The sequence below is a fragment of the Siphateles boraxobius genome, unplaced genomic scaffold (genome assembly GCF_051911475.1).
Source record: "Siphateles boraxobius isolate OS27281-9 unplaced genomic scaffold, OSU_SipBor_1 26, whole genome shotgun sequence".
NCBI classification, from domain to species: domain Eukaryota; kingdom Metazoa; phylum Chordata; class Actinopteri; order Cypriniformes; family Leuciscidae; genus Siphateles; species Siphateles boraxobius.
The window spans coordinates 21450043-21474284 of NW_027508876.1; the positions used below are offsets into that span (position 1 = coordinate 21450043).

The 24242-nt window shown below is 39.7% G+C and overlaps 1 protein-coding gene across 1 annotated transcript; it reads right to left on the reverse strand.

Annotated features, from left to right (window-relative positions):
• Positions 1-2708: 2708 nt before the first annotated feature.
• Positions 2709-16771, reverse strand: ptchd1 (patched domain containing 1). Its single transcript, XM_077244877.1, has 5 exons — positions 16368-16771; positions 15232-15706; positions 10854-11517; positions 4133-7893; positions 2709-3417 (listed from the first exon to the last, which is right to left on the reverse strand). The coding sequence occupies exons 2-4, from the start codon at positions 15577-15579 to the stop codon at positions 6242-6244; spliced, it is 2664 nt and encodes an 887-aa protein (XP_077100992.1). The 5' UTR covers positions 15580-15706; positions 16368-16771; the 3' UTR covers positions 2709-3417; positions 4133-6241.
• Positions 16772-24242: the final 7471 nt, after the last annotated feature.

Here is a 24242-nt window from a genome sequence, read left to right on the forward strand (position 1 = left end):
ATGAAAATGAGGCTGAGTAAAAGATTACAGAACTTTTATTTTGGATGAACTACTCTGTAGATAAATATGACATTTTCACATGAATAGAATGTGATGTGGGTTGGTTGAAAAGCGGACCTTGAAAATGTAGGAAACATGGTGTTTATGTCTTTGTGGGTAAAAATAAATGACAGAGATAAATGTACAGAGGAGCACAGACCGGTTTAACATCTATTTCTCTCTCCCCCTCAACTCTCCACTGTGTAGTAGAACACACACACACACACACACACACACACACACACACACACACACACACACACACACACACACACACACACACACACACACGCACACACGCACGCACGCACATACACAAAAACACACGCACATACACAAACAAACAAAGAAACGTGTGAAAATAGCCCTCACACTTACAGCGGATCAACTTTTCAATTTCGCAGGGTGTGGATCCCTGGGGCCACTTTATCTCTTTCTACCTCTTTCTTTTGACAAGTTGTGCAATACGCTTAGTATATTGTTAGTTTACACTATTAAGTTTATTTTTATTGATTGATTCTGTTTTATATTGTTAATTTCTTTCTGTTTTTTATGTAATTGTTCTAGTTAGCTTTCATTTATTTTTATTTCAGTTTTAATTTGAGTAATTATGCAGTTTTCCATTTATTTTTTGATATTGAATTTAGCTTAATAAGAGTTACAGTTTTTTTCGATTGCTAAACGACAGTGAGCACAACTGGAGCCACATGTGCAAAACTCTAACTACAGTCTGCACTACCAACAGTCACCTGAGCTAAACAGTTCACATCACCTGCAAAACTCATTCCAAGCAACAGAACTCTTAACACATGGCTCAAAACAGGCTCAGTGCAGCCAAACACTACACAAACCTCACTGAGATAACACACACTGTCACTCAGAACACACTGAGAGTAAAAACACTAACATCAAACACCAATGCAGAAAATACAAACTTTACATCTTTACAGTTTGAACAATTTCAGTGACTTCATACAAAGTAATATTTTCTTCAAAGAAAAGAGTGACATTCTTTCAGATGATTTATTTAAGTTTTTAGAAAATAACAATTATTTAAGGTAAATGAAAATTAGCAGTTTGCTTCAATGGTCTGTAGTAATATCCGAAATTACAGTAATTAGAAAAAAAGGTAGAAACTAAAAGTACATACTGTAATTCGAACAAATAAAAAACAAGACACCTGCTTAGCCTTTCAGCTGAAATTGCAATTAGCAGTGTTTGAAAGGCACAAGGCTGGAATCTATTCTGTTTTTGAATGTGTGGTTCACAGTTTTGACAGCAGTGTGTTAGCATTTGAACAAAGTGCTGTAAATCCACAGGGTTGTGCAGGTTGTGGTTAAAGTCATGGGATAAGTGTGTAGAGTTTTGAAAACCGTGTTCAAGCAATGAAAAACGAACTAGAGTTTGGTCCACATGAACTGCTGCTGTGCAGACTGTAGTTAGAGTTTTGCACATGTAGCTCCAGTTGTGCTCACTGCTCACTAGCAATCAAAAAAAACTGTAATAAAAACAATAGCTTAAGTTAACAATATTATTTGCCTGGAAACAATGAACCTTGAATATTTAATATTATACTTCTTTTCAAAATTTCTAGGTTTAGATATAATAAATAAGCAACAAGTATGTAGGAAGTGAGATGTATCTATCATCAACAGAAGTGTGCATAATATTGAATAATGCCTTCCTTTTTATGACTTCCTCCTGATGGAGTTTAGCTTTTCAGCAGACCACGTTTCCATGGTTACGGTACGGATCACGCCTGAGAAAATGCAGAAACATAAAGAGTAGTGATACACCTCTATTTTCTCATACCTGTCTGTTCTCGCTTTCTTTTCTTTTTTTAGATTTCTCTTGAAAAATAAATGGTTGAGTTCATTTTGCATATAACCACTTTTTATACCACGCTATGAGAATATACTGTGGATGTTTCTCTTATCTGATGCATTTTGTAAGCTGTGGTTGCATTACATGAGAATGGTATTGTGATGGAGAAAAACTGACCTGCACAAAACAGTATTAGGTTACTTTGGTGAGGAGGCACGCCCTTCCAGAATGGTGTCCTCTTCTGTAATCTCTGCTCATGATCAGTGTATGTGGGACTGATTTGATCCCACCCACTGCCAACTAGGATTTAAGTTTGGGAATGCCACAGCATCTGCGTGACTGCCAGCGGGGCTAGACAGAAGGAATTGTGTCATGTGAAATGCAACACTCTTTGTGTAATATTTGTCTCAAAGAAGGGAAAACTCCTTTATCCTCCTGCCTTTTTTGCACATACACTCACACAGTCATACTGCTGCTCATATGGCTCTTGTTGCTGTAGTTATGAACCCTTTACTTATGGTAATGACAGAGTAGCAATCACAGAGTAGCAAAGTCCTCTGAGAATCTGAGCACTTTCAATTTGTAGAGGTTGTCGGTAATGTCACACTGTGTGAGTCGTTCCCAATTATGTCTGTGGATTCCTTTGGTTATACTATAACACCATATAAAAGTCTCACATGGCATTGTATTTCATGCTTAATGTCATGCACCTTTCTTCCAACCAGTTAACAATATCTACAAGTGGTCACTAGATGGCAGCATGCTGCAAAACTGAAAATAGAGCAGAACAATTGATTCGATTTACTGTTTAATGAGGAATCAGACAAACAAATGATGCGTCATCATTCACTTTTCATTTCAACCTCTTTTTATTTTTATTCTTCTGAAATTCATAGAAACATAAAAAAACAACAATCATCTCCAGAGGCATATCAGTCAGGTAGAATGCATGTACTCTAGGCTAAATTTGTGTATGCATTTGTGTATGTGCAAGCCAGTGTGGGTGTACAGTGAATTCCCCCCACCCCCCATTCTTCCTACTGGCTTTGACATCTTCAAAGGGCCTTGTGCCAATACTGCTTCAGAGCAATCATATTTGGGCTAAGTAAAATAATGGAGGTGTTGTACAAACAAAATGAAAGGATGTAAGCCTGAGTGGATCTGTAAAGCAGAGGAATGTGAAGGACTGTGCATTGAATGTTCATATCCAGCAATTTTGACAGAGGAGGCAAATAAGAGATCGTAATGATCATGAACTTTTAAGCTTCATTTATAAAATGAAATCATTTTAAGTCCATGGTATTTCTCTTAAAGGGTACACGCTTTCAAGTACATATACAACTGGACCATTGTACTCACATAAAACCACACTGCTGATCCTACAAAATGAAGGCTGATAGATAGATAGATAGATAGATAGATAGATAGATAGATAGATAGATAGATAGATAGATAGATGGATATTTTGGAAAATGATTACATTTGTTTTCTTAATTTTGTTCTTGGGTCTTAAAGGGTTAGTTCACCCAAAAATGAAAATTAAGTCATTAATTACTCACCCCCATGCTGTACCAACCCCGTAAGACCTTCGTTCATCTTCGGAACACAAATGAAGATATTTTTATTTAAATCTGAGAGGTGGATCACTGCTACATAGGCTGCCTAAAGGAATGAAACTTGACGGCCCAGAAAGTCATTAAAGAACATGTTTAAATATTCCATGTGCCTACAGTGGCTCAACTATAAGTTTATCAAGCGACGAGACTACTTTTTTTCCGGAAAAAAAAACATAAATAACGACTTTATTCGACTATTCCTTTTCTTCCTTGTGGGGTTCCACGACGCATGCGCGAGAACTGAACAAGAAGTATTAGAAGAAGAACGTCCTCTTCTCAGTTCTCGCGCATGCGTCGTGGAAATCTCTTGAACTCTCGTCTCAGGCCCACAAGGAAGAAAAGGAATAGTCGAATAAAGTCGTTATTTATGTTTTTTTTTCGGAAAAAAAGTATTCTCGTCGCTTGATAAACTTATAGTTGAGCCACTGTAGGCACATGGAATATTTAAACATGTTCTTTAATGACTTTCTGGGCCGTCAAGTTTCATTCCCCCAGGCAGCCTATGTAGCAGTGATCCACCTCTCAGATTTAATCAAAAATATCTTCATTTGTGTTCCGAAGATGAACGAAGGTCTTACGGGGTTGATACAGCATGGGGGTGAGTAATTAATGACTTAATTTTCATTTTTGGGTGAACTAACCCTTTAATTTACTTAACAAAAATTGCACTACATAATTAAGGTAAAACTACTCAAAGAAATAAACTGAATGCACGATTTATTCTCTAAAAACAAGCCTTATTGTTTTATGCAGTTTTGATAAACAAAAGTACTGATAAAAAATGATTCAGTATAGGGCCTGTCAACAAAAGTGCTGAACAAACAGGATCAATTTCAGTGCTTTTCAGAGACCAGTAAGTTTTATTTACAGTGCTGTTCTGAGATCAGTCAGAGATGAGTGCTCCACTGAGATCAACAGCATGCTGAGATCAGTGAAAGCTGCAGTTGGGTTGCTGGTCTGAGATCACTCAGAGATCTTAGAACACTTTAATTAAATTGTTGAAAGAATCATTCAGAGCACTATACTTGAATTAGTTTGAAAGAGTATTGAATAATGGCTACTGCACTGAGATCAGTAAAAAAAGCTGTGAGAGGCTCTAGCACTGAAAATATATACGGGCAGATTCAATTATGTGTGTAGGTCTCATCCAAATGCTTGTGGGCTGTGCAGCGATTCAAAAGTACTACTTAGGAGGAGAATGGAGTAGGTGAGGACCTGGTGGTCAAGTAGGTAGGGAATGGCCAAAAAAACTATTTTACAGCAGCCACATTAAGTTTGAGTGTCCAATCATGTACACATCTAACTGTTTTTTCCCTTTTCTTGTCCTTTAAATGATTATCTGCATGCTATGCAACACAAGCTGCAACATAACCTTTCTATTCTGCCACAGACATTATAAATGTCATTGTCATAGCCAACAGGGGTGCTTGAGAAAGAGAGACTTTAAAAAAAACAAAAAAAACAATAAGCCCCCCAGCTGCACTAAAGCTAAAGGGGATGCTGTTTTACCTCATGATTGATTTGACATTAGTTGCTTTTGGGGCCAAGGAGAATTTGAAAAGTAAGTGGATTTGATTGGCCAGATGCTCCTTTCCTATGCTCTCTTTATGCCCCAGGTCTCTCTATATCTCTTTATTGAAGCCTCTCATACACAGAGGGCAAAGTAGGGTGAACATGAAGGGACTCATGCATATTGATGAAGAATGTTGTCTGTGACAAGGTGATTTTCAGCATTTTTAGAGGCAAACAAAATAAGCAAGGAGCAGCAGGGATAAATCCTTCATAGATTATAATACCACTGCAGTCCAACTTATTTGGTAACCATTGCCCTTATTGAACTTACGGGGTAGGAAATTATACAGACACTATGCAACTAAACTGTGACCAGAGTTACCATGGAAGCAATCTACTGCATACCAACCTGTCAGCAGAGCCTTGCTTCTGTGTATCTCTCCAGCACATACCCCCTTCAGTTCTTCTCTTTTTCCCCACCCATTTTTCTTCTCTCTCATAGATTCCTTTATACAAGATCAGCCTTAAATGCCTATGAGACATTGGTTATGGTGGGGAGGTGACTTTCAACATGGTCAGACAGTGAAAATATTATGAACCTTCTGATATTTTCAAACGCTTTGCCGATTTAATACCACTATATCCCAAAAATATGGTCTCACCACAACCTCTAAGAGCGGCACATTAAAGTCATGGCTATCAGCAGATATGAATATGGCTGCTTGGTCTTTAGCTTAGTGCCCTTGAAAGTTTTGTTATGATTCTTGGGGCATCAGAAATATTGTAAGTCTCTATCTATGCTTTGTCAAAGAAATAGCTTGTTACTGTTTCCGCTCTACTGCTGCTGTAATGTTGCAGGCTAGAGGAGCCCCCCTCTGTGATTATCTGCAACTGTGCAGCAGTGTGGTTCATCTGGCCTTCCTCGCACTCATTGGGCTGCAGCAAACCTGCTTAGGGCTTTTACCATGAAAACAATACACATACTGTAGCACTAATGGCTCAACCTCAAACTCATCTACTGTTTTTACCATCAAACAAAAGCCTTGTGGGTTCATACTTGTTTATGCTGAAGTACACCCATAAAGTACTTAAAAGCCACCTCTGGTTTAATTAAGTATGGAAACTGGAAGCCCAGCTGCATAAAGGGTAACTCTCATATCTCAGGTCTCCCTCTGTCACCCCCTTGGGGGTGTTTTGTTTTTTTCTCTCTTGTACATCCTCCAGCCTGCCTCTATTTTTCGGGCATGTGGTCAGACAGTGGTAATCTGATCAACCACACGTGTGCTGTCCCCCATCTCCACGCACTCAATTTCTTCACTGTTTTCTGCAGCATCCTTTTTCTCATGTCGATTTTTCTTGGAGGGAGGAAGGAAGGTGAGCAGGACGGGGACAATGGCCAAACAGTGGAAGGCGGTGATGATGGCGGTGAGAAAGAGGCACCTGAATAGTGTGCGGGTAAGGTTTGAGGGCACGGCCGCAAGAGGGAGCAGAGCTGCCCCATAACACAAGTAGCTCTGAAGGGCAGGAACTCCATGTCGCTCCAGAGCCAGTTTCACCCAGCGTGTACGAGTAGATTCCTGGCCTAGAGCAAATGCAGATACTAGCGGAGCGCTGGAGTCCACGGCATAGTTCACTCCGTAGATCAGACACAGCACTGAGACGCAATCCAACTCTACCTGCCACAGAGTCATGAAACCCACCAGCCCGAACTCAACAGAGGCTACCGTCACAGTCAACCAGGCATTCACCAGTGGGTCAGCTGCCAAGAAGGTGGAAAAGAAAAGCAGAAAGAGAGCAGCGATGCAAGAGTTCTTCAGCGGTGCTCCAACCGATGAGGCATAGCGGTCCAAATACACAAAGGATGGATTGAAGATGATGAACTTTACCCTGGAGGTCAGCGACAACTTCCTCAGTGTGTCCAGTAGGATTGACATCTCTTCTCGTTTGTTTTCTGTCGTCTTGGCCACGAGAAACATACGCGAGGCCACCACATCAAATTCCCCATCCGCACGTTTGGCAAAGATGATATCGTCTGAGAAATGCACATAGCAGGGTTGGCTTAGAAAGCTAGACCGCAGGTGCTCTGTGAAGTTGCTGCGTGACAGGCTAGTGGTGATGTTCAGCCCGTGAAGGTAGTTTAGGTAACTCTCGAACCAGGAGATGCGTTCAAAACCTTTGGTGTACTCTAGTAGATCCTCTTGCACGCTGGTGTTCCAGTACTCAATGGACTCATAGATGTAGAAGCCGATCACGGGGCTATAACTGCTGAAATACCGCTGTTGGGCACGGGTGTATGCTATAGTGCTTGTTTCTGTGGCAACCACATTACTAAGATCGGACCCTTCACTGACCTGAAGGTAGCCCATGAGTGCGAAGGAAATATAGACCAAGTAGAAAAGAACCACAAATGGTTTGACATAGGTGTTGGTGATCCAGTCACAGTAGTACCGTTTCATAAAGGCTACCAGTAGGTGACTCTCGTAAGCACGCAGGGGTCCTGCATCTGTGGCCTCCTCATTGTAATGTGTGTACATGAGGAAGCGGTACCATGCCGGCTTTTGCTGCAGCAACTCAGGCTTCGGTACGCGCCTGCAGAATAGACTGTGACGGTAGTTGTTTTCCAGGTAGCCGGCAAACACCAGGTTGGAGCCATAGAAGGTGAGGATGTAGAGGTAGTTGAAGAGAACTGAGATACAGGCGTTCTGACAGAAGAGACGCACGGCCTCAATGTTTGTGAATGGACTTGCCCCAATGCCGAAGGTTACCACGTGCAAGGCCGTGCTAGCTGTGAAGGGCAACATACAGTCTGAGAATACAGCAGCAACCCGCTCCTTCACATGCTGGTCCTCGCGTGTCCGTCGCCAAGACGACAGCATCTCAAATGTGCCAAACAAGCCATGACCTGGAAGAGATGAAGAGAGAAAATATGTCTTTCAGTGATTTATAAACCTTAAATATAAAACATGAAGTGGAATGGTCTAAGCGACGCTCGGAATGATTTTGGCAGGCAGCTCTTTCAAGTGACATAAATGGCTGCTGGGAAAAGAGGAGACGTAAATAATTGAACAAAACGGTGACAAGACAGTCACTCTGCAGCTGCATCGCAACAATGGATATCCAAGAAAAAACAGATGCTCTCTTTCTTCTGTTCTGGCACTGCTGTCAAAAAGTGTTTAGCATACATGTGTAGCATTTGCACATTCATCAATGAAATCAAATTCTAATAAAATTAAATTCAATCTAATATATAGGCTTTTCAGCCAATGCAAAAACATAATTTCTAATGTATTGCATCAGCAATAAATTTACAGGAAAACCCATCAAAATAAAGAAAGGATCCATTCTTGAAAGCAGAGGGAAGGAAGCCTCTTGGCCATCACCACCTTTATTTACAGAGAATTATCTAACTATAGCCCACTCTGTCCTCCTCCATCTTCACAGCTGATGAATTTGTAGCTAAATAAATCTCAGTCACACTCCCACATGATAGCCACATGCCATGCAAAATTGATCTGATGAAAGGAGAAAGCCTTACGGATGTGAGGAAGGCTGACAGCCCCAGTAGCCTTGGGACTTTATAGAAGCACAGAAGCCCAAGACATTAGACAAACTGGGTCAGCCCACTTTTAGAAATTGACATAAAGGGTCCTACGATTGAATATAAAGTCTGTATCATAACGAAGCTAACATTCTTATATTACAACTTATATTTACACATTTAATTCAAGCATTCACTTTTTTTTTCTTTTATCTTTCTTTCGTGTTTTTAGCTTTCTACATCATTCGCTCGTGCAGGCAGAGTGAGCAGATGGCTCTCACCTACAGTTTTGCCACGGCATCAGTGACTCATCATTCATGACGGAGGTTCCCTCGGTCAGATATTACCAGTACTGCCTCTCACAAAGACCTGGGATGTGTGCCTGGCACAAAATCTAGCAGTCACCAGACAGTGCTGACTTGAGGTCGTGGCCTTCACGATTGGACTCCAGTGTACTGATTTCCGGCAGAGCTAAATATCTCAACTTAAATTAATACGTACATGTAGATGGTTGCTAAACTACACAATCAAGATCTGTCAGTGAGAGTAAACAAAGTGAAATAGAGAATGAATTCCTATTCTCATGCTGTTTTCTCCTGTTTTTTCGCACTTTTGCCTTTGATTTTAGTCGTTTTCCTTCATACCAAATGAACCAACATTTTAATTTCCACTCGTCTCAAAATAAAATAAAAATACCAGTGTGACACACAGACTGATTCTCAATATGCAAGTCCTTTATCTCCTGAATATCTTCGCTAATCTACCCCTTTTCCTCTTAATAAACATGACAATCTTAGCAATTATGGTCTATGATATCTCCACCTTCCATCTTTACATTATCATCAGAGGACTATCAGATGATTCCAGTTGACAGCTAATATCCTTGTAATGGAATTTGTTTTAAATAAAAGGCCGGTGGCTTACAGAGATAAGGGCTATTGTTTTGTCAGACATCCGTTATGATATAATTATTCCATATATCCCTGCTTTCCTTTGAACCCTATTCAATCCAGAGCAGCCTGGAATGACATTAATATGCAGTGACACTGGGCGGCTCTAGCAAGTTCTGTTTTTACACCAAGAAAGTGCTCTGCAGGAGAGCTCTGCAAGGAGACGTTGTCACTCCCAGGCTGCAATTGGAAACCAGCGGGGTGAATTCTGAGATTTCTGATGTGGACTGGCACAATTGTCAAGGTTAGGATTGAACTGTTGGAGTGTTATAAGAAGGACACAGATGTCAGTCGTCTTGAGATAGAAATGCATTATTAATTTTCTGGAGTGGGTGGCACAGGGTCAATCCAAACGCATAGTCTCATCTCAACCTTCGTCTATTTTTCCAAGCCTTCGTTTTTCTTTTCCATTTTTTCACTTAATTTCTCTGTCTTTAGCCCCAGCCTGTTATTTTCTCCACAGAAGCCTCCTCCCACATGTGGCACTAATTGCTGTGTAAGAGATGGCCAACAAGAGCAAGCGAGATGGATGTGATCTGTCAGGATGCATGTATGCGTGTTGGTAATTATCGCAAGATATCTGCTTGTGTGAATCTGTTCCACAATCACACAGTTGATTCACCCAGAAAGGCTCATGGACTGAATACAAAATAAGGGGTTGAATTCCTCTAAAGGCTGTCTGTTGGGCTCTATTAGGAATTCCTTTGATGTGGAGCGTTTCATTTTTAATGATACACCTCGACAAAAGTGCAGAGCTTTGCGGTCAGTCAGAAGGTGTACTCGTTTAACCTGACAGTCACAGTATGGAAGATCAAAAGAATGGAACAAACATGCAAACCGCAAAGACGACTAGCGACTAAAGAGAAAAGAGCACACATCACTGGGATGATAAATATACCATTAAAAATATGGGAGGATGCTTTAATTGATGTACATTAAAGACTTTTACACTGTTACAAAAACAATCTCAAATACACACTGTTCTTCTGAACATTCTATTTATCAAGGAATCCTGTAAAAAAACAAGTTTCCAAAGAAACATTAAACAGCATAACTGTGTTCAATATTAGTAATAAGAAGAAACGTTTCTTAGGCACCAAATCAGCAAATTGGGATGTTTTCTGACGGCTAATGTGACACTGAATACTGGAGTAATGGCTACAGAAAATTCAGCTTTGCAATCACAGGAATAAATTACATTTGAAATATATTAAAATAGAAAACAGTTATTTTAAATTGTAATCCAATTTCACAGTATTGCTGTTTTAATGTATTCCTGAACAAATAAATGCGGCCTTGGTGAGCGTAAGAGACTTATTTTAAAGCGTAAAAATTTGCATAATAGGATGACAGGGAGAAATAATATAATCTCACCTAACATGACAAAAGGGATGCCCAGGTATGTTGAATTGTATTTCCCTCCTGTGAGGTTGAAGATGCCCGCAGAGGTGAGTGTAGCAAGGCTGACGGTCACCAGAGCCAGAAGGCCCAGCCAGGGCTTTGTACGCACACAGTCTCGCATAGAGCAGCACAGCATGGCCAGTGTGAGACACGCGGCCAGGCTAAAGAGCAGCGGCCGCTCTGATACACGACTGGTCCTTTGGAAGTCCCTCTGAAGAGAAGAGGAGGTAAAGGGGTTTAGACTAAGCTCCGGATGTGCCTCTCCAAAGTTCTCCAGCTCCCTGCAGAACAGCAGCTCCCAGCTGGCCGCCACCACTTCGTTCAGTGGGCTGGCCGCTTGCAGGTAGTACGTGAGTTGAAGGGCTCGAGCAGAACGCACCCCGTCTCTCCCTACACCTGCCAGGACTCCGCCCAGTTGGTGCCCAATGTAGGCCTCCCGCCCATCTTTGAGTTTGGTGATGGGATAACGCAGAGAGGCTACTGAATGGTTGGATGCACGTGCCGATCTCATCTCTTCCAGAACCCGCAGGATGTCGTCCACGATGCAGCTCTTGCTATCATCCAGCAGGCAGAGGTGGGCAAAAGTGTAGTTGAATCCCAGCATAGGAACCTGGATCTGAGTGATTGTGTTGTGTAGCTTGAGGTGGAAAAAGAGAAGGATAAAATGTTTTACTAAAACAGACAGGTAATAGATAAAAGTGTTTTTTAATGTTTTTGTAAGAAGTCTACTATGCTCAACAAGGAAGAATTTATTTGATCAAATGTTAATTGTAATTTATTACTGTGATGACAAAGCTGAATTTTCAGCATTACGTCAGTCTTCAGTGTCACATGGTCCCTCAAAATCTTTATATTATGCTGATTTGGTGCTCAAGAAACATTTATTATTATCAACGTTGAAGGCAGTTGTGCTGCTATTTTTGTGGAAACCGTGATGCATTGTTGATGAATAGTTAAAACATTTATTTGAAATAGATTTTTTGTTAAAAGGTGAAAGTCTTTACTATCATTGATCAAATAAATGTGCCCTTGCTGAATAAAAGTATTATTTTCTTAATTTCTTTTAACAAAAAGTTTTGAATGGTAGTGTATGTTCATGCACACATTAGGAATAAATGAAAAATAAAACCTTTAATACTCAAGAGTAAACTTTAATTATTTGATTATGTCACATTGCATCGCATTCAGTTGCTACTATCTTGTTGCCAGGCAACAAGAAAGCATGTTGCTGCAGGAAGAGTGTGCCAACAAACAGAACATAAAAGAAAAACTTTTTAGACTTTCTTCAACAGGAATCCATGTGAGAAGCGGATTTATTGTCCTCTGAGGTCAGTGTCTCTGCGTTGTTAATGTCAGACTGATTAGACTGTGTCAGACTCAGATCACCGGGGGAGGCTACCTCCTCCAATCCTCCGGCCTCCTCGAGCAACAAAGAAATGTCAGACACACACCGATCAGGCCTCTAATTGCTCAAGCTTGATAATTAACCCTAAGTTGGAGACTAAAGCATGACATTGCATGCCCACAGTCTTTATGCATATCAACAGCCAGAAAAAATAAAACTATATATTGCACAGAATATAATCACCTCAAATCCTTTGAACCATGATTTTCCTTCTTTCAGAATCAGATCAGATCTTAACATACACAATTGTCACACTCTTTTAAATCATGGATCAGCAGAGGAGAGCTCGCCAAAGGTGGTTTATGATGGTACAGTGAACAAGGTAATACTGAGACCTGTTTTGTGTGTGCAGGGAGAATATAAAGAAGGTTTTATTTCTGGAAAATGCAATGCTGTGTGAATTTTAAAAAGTTCTTAAGATGTGGTTGCTGCTCACGGCTCAGGCTTAGTTCAATTAGCTTAAGAAAATTTAAATTAATGTTTTGAGTTAGAAAGAATGAGCCTAAATGCACAAGAAGTGAGCACCGGTACTTTGCATTAAATAATATAGAGTCTATGCTAGCAAAATGTCACTTTACATAAAGCCACAATTTCAAAATTTCACAAAAAGAGGTCAAGTGCTCATTTGTTTTTTGCCTGAAGTTAAGATCTCTTGCCAGTATAGTATAAGCAGAAGTTCCTAGCATCATATTTAATGTTGGTTGTTTCTGGGGGAGTGAATTTGGGATCTGAATTGGAAAGATGTTACAGGAAGAAAAAGTAGGCCACAAAATAAAACTCTGACTGAAATATATATATATATATATATATATATATACAGGTCCTTCTCAAAAAATTAGCATATTGTGATGAAGTTCATTATTTTCCATAATGTAATGATACAAATTTAACTTTCATATATTTTAGATTCATTGCACACCAACTGAAATATTTCAGGTCTTTTATTGTTTTAATACTGATGATTTTGGCATACAGCTCATGAAAACCCAAAATTCCTATCTAAAAAAATTAGCATATCATGAAAAGGGTCTCTAAACGAGCTATTAACCTAATCATCTGAATCAACTAATTAACTCTAAACACCTGCAAAAGATTCCTGAGGCTTTTAAAAACTCCCAGCCTGTTTCATTACTCAAAACCGCAATCATGGGTAAGACTGCCGACCTGACTGCTGTCCAGAAGGCCATCATTGACACCCTCAAGCAAGAGGGTAAGACACAGAAAGAAATTTCGAACAAATAGGCTGTTCCCAGAGTGCTGTATTAAGGCACCTCAGTGGGAAGGAAAAAGTGTGGCAAAAAACGGTGCACAACGAGAAGAGGTGACCGGACCCTGAGGAAGATTGTGGAGAAGGACCGATTCCAGACCTTGGGGGACCTGCTGAAGCAGTGGACTGAGTCTGGAGTAGAAACATCCAGAGCCACCGTGCACAGGCGTGTGCAGGAAATGGGCTACAGGTGCCGCATTCCCCAGGTCAAGCCACTTTTGAACAAGAAACAGCGGCAGAAGCGCCTGACCTGGGCTACAGAGAAGCAGCACTGGACTGTTGCTCAGTGGTCCAAAGTACTTTTTTCAGATGAAAGCAAATTTTGCATGTCATTCGGAAATCATGGTGCCAGATTCTGGAGGAAGACTGGGGAGAAGGAAATGCCAAAATGCCTGAAGTCCAGTGTCAAGTACCCACAGTCAGTGATGGTCTGGGGTGCCATGTCAGCTGCTGGTGTTGGTCCACTGTGTTTCATCAAGGGCAGGGTCAATGCAGCTAGCTATCAGGAGATTTTGGAGCACTTCATGCTTCCATCTGCTGAAAAGCTTTATGGAGATGAAGATTTCATTTTTCAGCATGACCTGGCACCTGCTCACAGTGCCAAAACCACTGGTAAATGGTTTACTGACCATGTTATTACTGTGCTCAATTGGCCTGCCAACTCTCCTGACTTGAACAACATAGAGAATCTGTGGGATATTGTGAAGAGAAAGTTGAGAGACGCAAGACCCAACACTCTGGATGAGCTAAAGGCCGCTATCGAAGCATCCTGGGCCTCCATAACACCTCAGCGGTGCCACAGGCTGATTGCCTCCATGCCACGCTGCATTGAAGCAGTCATTTCTGCAAAAGGATTCCCGACCAAGTATTGAGTGCATAACTGAACATAATTATTTGAAGGTTGACTTTTTTTGTATTAAAAACACTTCTCTTATTGGTCGGATGAAATATGCTAATTTTTTGGGTTTTCATGAGCTGTATGCCAAAATCATCAGTATTAAAACAATAAAAGACCTGAAATATTTCAGCTGGTGTGCAATGAATCTAAAATATATGAAAGTTTAATTTTTATCATTACATTATGGAAAATAATTAACTTTATCACAATATGCTAATTTTTTGAGAAGGAGCTGTATATATATATATATATATATATATATATATATATATATATATATATATATATATATATATATATATATATGCTGGAGAGCTGTGACAACTTTTATTTGAAATCCAGTTAATATGATAGCACCCGTTCCACAGAGGAGTTAAAATTAAAGATTTGTTTAATTTTGAAAGGCAGACTTTTGTTAGTTATTCTCCCATTGATTTCTTAATACTGGGACAAAATAAGTCAAGCAATTTTCAGCTTTTTTATAAGTTATACAAGATTTTGTTTTGACTTAAACATCCAAGTTGATTGCAGCCTTCTTAAAAAAATTAAGGCAACCTTTTTTCTTTTCTTTTCTTTAAAAAAAAAAGTGTATCCACTTGATTTCCTTTACATGTTTTACCTCTGAAATATGATAAAGACTAACAAGCTTCAAAGAAAAATGTTGTTGGACGTGCCAAAAAGTAGCCAAATCAACAAAATGTTGATTAATGGAGGCTTAACAACACTGTAGCCGTTCAAACATGTGAAACAAAGCCAATGACTGTAGTGAAATGTTGCTCACCTTTAGGACTGTGTTGACGTGGTGAGGGTCCAACACGCTCCCCCTGCGCGAAGTCACGATGACCCGGCCATATCTCCCGGGTGTTTGCAAGTCCGAGTACAGCGTGTGTTTGGACCGGTTCACGGGGAACAAACTATCCACCAAGTTCCCCTCGATCTTCGCCAGGCTGTGTTTGGGGGCTAACAGGTACTCCACGTTTTCCTCTATGCGGTATCTGCTGAAGCTCGCGCCCAGCAGGATAGAGATCAGCACGGGCGCGGAGGCGAAAAACACTGGGTGGTTGGCGACAAAGTGGCCCAGTTTGTGGAATGATGTCCTAAGCCCTTCGTGCAACACTTGTCGCAACATCCTAGAATGCAGCAACAGCGCAAGGGCGATGAACCAGCATCAGCATCGGAGATCCGGAGCATCAGTGTTCAACCCACGCAGCTGGATCACTGAAATGATGAAGCGTTGCGTTGAATATCATCAGGTCCTGCTGGGTCAGAGACATCTTGTTAGTACTGCTTTGTTATTTACTTCAAAAAGAGAATTTAGAATGAAAATGCATTCGAAACTCTACAACGTAGAGGCATGTGGCAACATCAGTGTGCGAATTAGCCTAATCAGTGACTTTCAAAGCTGACGAATTTTCATTCAGTATTCTGTCAGTTCATTTTGGGGCGCAGTCGGCTGAGGTTCGTCTCACGCAACCCAAATCGTCTTTAGCGCCGGCAGTACAGTAGCTCAATTATAGGCTAGTCTACCTCAAAGACATTTTAAACAAAACGCTAAAACGGTTTGGGATATGTAAAACTACAACGAAACGATACATAATGGAACTATTATGATTTACCATACCACAGCGATCGAGTAGTGAAACATTGGCTATACATAACGTAAGTTTAAGACTACTCAACCCATTTGCTTTGACGTCCTTTGGGGTTCAAGTCAACATCCGACCCCCATCCCCACCCCATAATTCGGACTCATGGCCAGAATTGGTCACTTTCTAAGGGAGTGACAGGTTATATTCATAGACAAGTGAAAAGAAAAAACAACCTTAAACCAGCCTGCCGAGCTGAAAAGTGGCCAAAACCTGGCTGGTTTAATTGTTTTTTTTCGACAGGGAAAAAAATGTGGTTCTGAATTATTACCAGTCACGTCTTGCAGTTTCATGCCATCTGAGAGACACAATTTCCATAACTGCGTCGTTGATCCGAGTGCCAGGGGTGATATGCTCAATTCTCGTAGACTAATATGCTAGAAACGAATCACTTTTCTCTTTGAATATGTCCACAGCGTCTTGGAAAGGATGAATCCAGTACCTATAACAGTGAACTGGTCATGTAGCCTAGTTACAAACAGTTTCAAATGCGCAAATACAGTTTTGTATATTCCATTATCTATGAGCTGCGTGTCATTGATCCATATTAATCCCGTACCGCGCCCAGCACGACCGCTATCCGCTGTTACTAGTCTGAAAACACGAATCTCCACCACCGACCCGCGGCGCAGAATGCGTGCGAGCTCCGCGCAGATCCAGCTCGGCCACTTGTGTGCATTTCCTTACCGACTTAAGACATTCGTTACTGCGCAGAACACAAGACAGGTCTGCACAAATAATATTCACAACGAACGAGATGCGGCACTTAAATGCTCAGTTACGGAGCTGATTCAGAAGTTCCAGTTTCCCGAAGAGCCGGCCGGTAAATGCCGCCGGTGCCCCCACCCCCATTACACCTAATCACGGGAAGATGTTTGTGGAAAGGGAAGCTTTTCTGATTGGTCTGTTAACGTTAGACCATACAACACGCATAGAGATAACGATTATGTGACGGACGGGATTGTATTTTGTGTGACAGTCTGTTATAGAAACTGTTTGCAATTACCCTACTATAGGCTAATGATTTACACGTACAATTATTGTCTCAGTACGCACATAGCATACTTTAACTGCTCTTCTGATGAGCGCTTTACACTCTAAAAGAGATTCTAAAAGAGGCTTTTCACATGCAACAGAAGAACCATTTTGGCTTCCCCAAAGAATCTTTCAGTGAAAAGTTCTTAAAAGTGAAAAGCACAAAGAACAATTTAGAAAGCTAAAATAATTATTGTGCAATACAAAGGTTCCATTTATTTTTAAGAGTGTGTGAAAGACATAACACATCTTTATACCAAAAACAGCCATAATGAAGCAAAAAATTTAGCATTTGCCCTCTATACTTTTAGTCAACACCCAAAAAAGTATTACAGATGCATTTTGTACCAATATTTGCCCACAGAGGAGGAAAAAAGTGTTCATAAAGGAAAGCCAGTCATAGATTTGATTCAGCACCATGGACAGAGACGATCACAGTACCAGTATTAACCAGTTTGGTCTTTTTGGATCTTGAATTGAAGATGAAATTGAGGCCCATTATGTCAATACACTTGAGAGTTTACCATAATATTTTCCTTCTGACGTGCTATTGATATTATTCCCACAATTACCAATGTTCTCCCTAAAATTTTGACAATTTTTCAGATTGTATTTGTATATATCCAGAGGAAGTTCAATCGCGGCCAGGGTTAAACTGTCCCAGCTCTCTCTGAATTCCTCAGACAGACAGACAGTCTCTGGCCAACAGATCATTTAATAACAGTGGAACAGACTGCTGAAGTGCAGGGGCACGGCTCTGGATTTACCTATGCATTTTTAATCAAGTACTGAGGCCGTGATTCAGCATGGCTCCCCTACCTGGACCGCTCCAGTGCCTTTTGCTCTACTCGGAGAGTTATTTGATATCACATATCCATATTAAACTTCCAAAAGGGTTTTTTGGAACAATGCCATAGAAGAACCATTTTGGGTTCCCAAAGAACCTTTCAGTGAAACAGTTATCAAGGAAAAAACATAAACAAAAATTCATAGATGTTAAAGGTGTTGGAACCATCGATGCCAATATAGAACCTTTGTAGCACAACTATATTTTGTATGGTTTATTTTAATCCACAGTGAGGTTGTTCAGATAGAAATATGTTTTTATTTTCCTGCGTCTAACCTTTGACCATACTGTAGACACAAAAGCAGGGCTTGTAATGATCATCACTGTTTTATATGGTTATTGCCATGGTAACAATGCCTCCTGTAGCCCATGCTTTGCCATAACGTTCCAGCAAACTGACAAAGAGTGGTTTCCATGGTTACAGCTTTAGGGCACCATTGTGACTTCACAGCTGAAAGTCCTGGTTGTGTTTAATGTCTGTAATACCTGTCTGAGTAAATGTTTAGACTCATATTGTATTATTGCTTCTACAGTATATTGTGCCGGCATTATATGGCACTAGCAACATCAAAGCAAAGGGTTTGATTCCTAGGGAAAACACATACTGGTAAAATGTGTAACTTTTACGTTGCTTTGGATAAAATATTCTGCCAAATGCATAAATGTAAATCTATAAATGTTCCTGTAAATGTAAATTGACTAACACAAAAAAGCAGAAACGTCTGGGCTGAGTTTATTTTAGGAGGCAAGAGAAGAACTGAAGTTTGTTACCATAAAAAGGTAGAGAAGGTTCAGTTTTCAGAGAGAGGTGGGAGTTTGGTCTCCTGCAGTAGAACTTTACAATAGGTTCTGGAAAGAGTCAAAGAACAGAGCTCAAATCTCACTTGAGCTGTACGGTGTTCAGAGAAAACCTGAACTGAGTAAAGCTCTGTTTGCCTGCTGTGCAGTGGAGTCTGGGGAAAAGTTGATGTGAGAGGAAGGAGGAGACCTGGATTGAGAGAAGAGGAGAAATAGAGACAGAGTTAGTGGGAAAGAGAGTAAGAGTGATGGAAGGGAGAGGGAGAAGGAGAGAGATGCAGAGAAAGGGAGGGAGGAGAGAAAATGTGAGCTGAATGTCAATGATGTAATTTTCCTTCACGTAATCTTTATCCTCATTTTACCTCAAACTTTTTTTGAATCATTTTCTTAATCAGAAATGTTTTCTTAGATTCTTAAATACATTCACATTTTATCAAAACTGTAAAAGATAATAATAGTTTTTGTCAGATAATGTCTTTGATTCTGTTTAAGCTTGTTTTAATTTGTTTTCCCCCTTTTAAGTATACACTTAACCAAATGTTGTTAATACAAACAAACGCATAAACAAACATTAATCCCTGTAAACAAGTCTTAAAGGTATAGTTCACCCAAAAATGAAAACTCTGAATTCATTTACTAACCTTCACATCATTTCAAACCTGTATGACTTTCTCTCTTCTGCAGAACACAAAATAAGATATTTTAAATTATATTGGTGACTAAACAGTTGATATACAGTATAGCCATTGACTTCCATAGTAGGATAAAAAAAATACTATGGAAGTCAATGGTTGCCGTCAACTGTCTGGTTACCAACATGCTTTATCTTCTTTTGTGTTCAACAGAAGAAAGAAACTCATACAGATTCGGAACAAAATGAGGGTGAGTAAATGATGTCAGAATTTACATTTTTGGGTGAACTATCCCTTTAAGTACCTTACATTGTGACTTTGTAGTTTATTTTGAGCATTTTTCTTTTCTCCGAACAGCTTTCATTGTCTTAGCTCTTGCTCTATCTGCCAGGATCTCTGTTCCCATAAACCATAAGTGTTGCTAGACCCTAGTAAAAACATTAGTTGCAGTAAACTATTTGAGTTTTTTCACTGTGATTTTCTCCTTACTATAGTCACAAAATCTATATGGTTCTGATATACTGTACATCTACTGACACATATTTCATTCAGTCACAGCAGCTCCTGTTTAAGTAGGGGCCTGAATGTAATTAATAAACCATCTCTCCACTAATACATCCTTCCATCTGTCTGTCCTTATGATGATTTCATCCCAAGACGACCAACACAAATGAGAGATTGAGGGTATGTGGATTTACAGTGTGGGCATGTGATGGCAGTAACCTATAAAATCCCCTATATGTCTCTCTGTTTTTCTCTGAAGGTGAACAAGTCAAGATAACTGATAACCAACAATAGAAGGAAAAATCTGCATAGAAACAGAACAGGAAAGGATGCACACAGAGAGAAATTACCTTTCTGACTATTTGAATCCTGAAGCTTATTGGTTAATTTCATCCTGCTGACTCAAACTGGGAACAATTGCATGGTAATCCCCACCACATGCTCACAGGAAACTCTAAACATATTTACAACAAATGAGTCAATTCAGGAATAAACATACAAACACACACTGACATGTTTCTATAAACCAGTCAACCAGTCATCTCCCGTCATTTTTTAAAATTAAAGACGGGAAAAAATTGGGTTTTAGAATTTGGGATAATACAGTGAAAATGTTGTTTTAAATTAAATTACAATTAAATAAAAAAAAAATTGCACTATTGATACCCCAATGTATATATCGAACAATTCATATCCATTTATATAATTCTATAGCCATTGCATTTTTTTTTATCATTACAGTTTAGAGTTAAGATTGGAGTTAAGTGTAATACAAATAAATTATACATTGTGCATTGACATGTTATTGATCACTTGAATACACCATTCCAAGAACTAGCATTTTCACGACAATATTTATGAATTTGTATGCTTCTGTCTTCAGGTTAACATGTTGAAATGAACAATGAGTGCACTCTGTACCCACTCAAAGTAATAGTACATTCAGCACATCTTCTCTTTCTTTACACTGAATTTTTCATTTCTGTCCATCGCTCTTCATCTCCCTTAACAATAATCCTTACAAAATAGGCAGAAGACTTTTCCTGAAGACTATTCCCAATAGTTGTTTTCCTGGCTTTGCGGTTTAAAGCAAACAACACAACAGAGGAACAGTTTGAAAAGGTGCATAAAAGTTAGATTGAGCTCAGTGGAGGCAAAATGGTAATAGAGAGAGAGAGAGAGAGAGAGAGAGAGAGAGAGAGAGAGAGAGAGATTGAGACATCTGTGCAAGCAGCAGTGGGAACACTGAACCAATGAGCCAAGAAGTGTCTTTAACTTCTCTGGGCTTCTCTCTTTTCTTAATTACCGTTTATAAGAAGATAGCTTAGATATTTAAAAAAAATACTTGGCCAAAATATGTCGACACCTGAACACCACATCCATATGTGCTATATACACTCACCTACAGGATTTTTAGGAACACCATACTAATACTGTGTTTGACCCCCTTTCGCCTTCAGGACTGCCTTAATTCTACGTGGCATTGATTCAACAAGGTGCTGAAAGCATTCTGTAGAAATGTTGGCCCATATTGATAGGATAGCATCTTGCAGTTGATGGAGATTTGTGGGATGCACATCCAGGGCACGAAGCTCCCCTTCCACCACATGATGCTCTATTGGGTTGATATCTGGTGACTGTGGGGGCCATTTTAGTACAGTGAAGTCATTGTCATGTTCAAAAAAACAATTTGAAATGATTCAAGCTTTGTGACATGGTGCATTATCCTGCTGGAAGTAGCCATCAGAGGATGGGTACATGGTGGCCATAAAGGGATGGACATGGTCAGAAACAATGTTCAGGTAGGCCGTGGCATTTAAACGATGCCCAATTGGCACTAAGGGGCCTAAAGTGTGCCAAGAAAACATCCCCCACACCATTACACCACCACCACCAGCCTGCACAGTGGTAACAAGGCATGATGGATCCATGTTCTCATTCTGTTTACGCCAAATTCTGACTCTACCATCTGAATGTCTGAACAGAAATCGAGACTCATCAGACCAGGCAACATTTTTCCAGTCTTCAACTGTCCAATTTTGGTGAGCTCTTGCAAATTGTAGCCTCTTTTTCCTATTTGTAGTGGAGATGAGTGGTACCCAGTGGGGTCTTCTGCTGTTGTAGCTCATCCGCCTCAAGGTGCGTGTGTGCGTGTTGTGGCTTCACATATGCTTTGCTGCATACCTCGGTTGTAACGAGTGGTTATTTCAGGCAAAGTTGCTCTTCTATCTATCAGCTTGAATCAGTCGGCCCATTCTCCTCTGACCTCTAGCATCAACAAGGCATTTTCGCCCACAGGACTGCCGCATACTGGATGTTTTTCCCTTTTCACACCATTCTTTGTAAACCCTAGAAATCGTTGTGCGTGAAAATACCAGTAACTGAGCAGATTGTGAAATACTCAGACCGGCCCGTCTGGCACCAGAAACCATGTCACGCTCAAAATTGCTTAAATCACCTTTTTTCCCATTCTGACATTCAGTTTGGAGTTCAGGAGATTGTCTTGACCAGGACCACACCCCTAAATGCATTGAAGCAACAGCCATGTGATTGGTTGATTAGATAATTGCATTAATGAGAAATTGAACAGGTGTTCCTAATAATCCTTTAGGTGAGTGTACTTCCACATTTAATGTCAAAACCATGGGATTTTGTCCTCTCTTTGCTTTGGAGTTCCAATTCATCCCAAACTCGCTAATTAGAAGCGGTTTCCTCATTCCTTGGCTCTGTGGTGCAAGGAATGAATGATAAAACATTAACAGTCAATGAGAATCCATCTTACTTTAAGACATGTTTAAACCAAGGACAATAACTATAACAATTATACTGTGACCAATCAGCTGTGAGCAAAGTGACACATGTCTGATGCAAAAAAGGCACTCCACCTGTTTCCATTCCAAATTAAAGATCGCTACATAGCATGATTTTTAAAGACAAAATCATCTGGCTTTAAGTAAAGCTTATTTAGAATAATAATTTTGTATGATTTAGATATTATTTATGTAATTATTAATTGATCACACATGTACAACTTTAGTTTATCAATTATTATTACGCAGAGTTTAATGGAATAAATATATAAAAGGTACTTTAAATACGCTTTAGAATCAATAGATAAAGCTATAAAATGACTACATGACTAAAGAACAACTTTAGTTTATCAATTATTATTACGCACAGTTTAATGGAATAAATATATAAAAGGTACTTTAAATACGCTTTAGAATCAATAGATAAAGCTATAAAATGACTACATGTGACCTTAAATGTTCAATCCTCTCTATACTTTTATCAAATGTATAAACTTACTTCACAACTTTTACTTGCACTGATATAGCAAGACTTTTTCTTTTAGTTGTTGTTTCATAGACAGCAATTTTCTTCTTGCTGTGTAAATTTGTTTAAATTCTTAATATTTTTCAATCTCGTAATATTCTGCAGAAGAGAGAAGTGAATTGCGCTGCTTCTCTCGCAAGAAATTAATCGCAGTTTCACTCTTTCTCAGCATGCGATTGGCTGTTCGCTACTGATGTCACACCTAAACTCAGGATCAAAGCCTGAGTTGACAGAGAAAGTTGAAGATCAGCATCATGGTACTAACAAAGCCTGGTTGGATTGGTTTGGTTTTGTCAACTCGAAACTAATCCTGTAACCCTGAGTTTGTACCATCATGGTACAGCCCCCTGGTTTCACAGACAAGGCTTAAGATAGTTAGATAGTCCCAGACAAAAATGCATGTTTGAGCTATTTTAACTTAAAGCAACTTGCACTGACATACTCATCTTAAAATATGTCAGTGTAATTGTTTTGTCTCAAGATGCACACCAGTAACGTTTTTTTTTCTAAGGAACGTTTATAAAAGATACTTAAATGTCCTAATTTAACTAAGGCTTAATCCTGGCTTAATCTAAGCCCTCTCTGTGAAACCAGGCCTGAATGTGACATGAAGGTTAACAAAAAGATGTGTAATATTGACACATTATGGCTGCTCTTGGCTAAACAGGTTGTGTTAGATGCTGTGAACAACAAATCCGCAGGTTGAGTTCATTTTAAAACCACACATAACTATGTGTAAAACAGCTGAATTCGTCCAACACAGTTTTATGTAATATACACATAATTTGTGTATTTTTCTATACATTTTTTAAGAGTGTATAAGAAAAAGACTCCAGTTCTAAGCAATTTACCTCCCTGTAGCAAGAGGCCTTACCATTCAGCATAACGTGCAAATTGCCCTAAGTTAATGGTGGAGGAATTATAAACGTTATCTAATTCGAATGAGTCGCTCTCCAGCTCATTGAGAAAGTTGATGTTCTTGTTTAATGTGTCA

What these genes read in the sequence shown, in the direction of transcription:
- ptchd1 (XM_077244877.1), bottom strand. Translation starts at nt 15,579, where the DNA reads ATGTTGCGACAAGTGTTGCACGAAGGGCTTAGGACATCATTCCACAAA. An exon ending in ACGTCAACACAGTCCTAAAG is followed by an intron (nt 11,518 to 15,231) that starts GTGAGCAACATT and finishes TTCCACCTCAAG; the next exon opens with CTACACAACACAATCACTCA. An exon ending in CATCCCTTTTGTCATGTTAG is followed by an intron (nt 7,894 to 10,853) that starts GTGAGATTATAT and finishes CATCTCTTCCAG; the next exon opens with GTCATGGCTTGTTTGGCACA.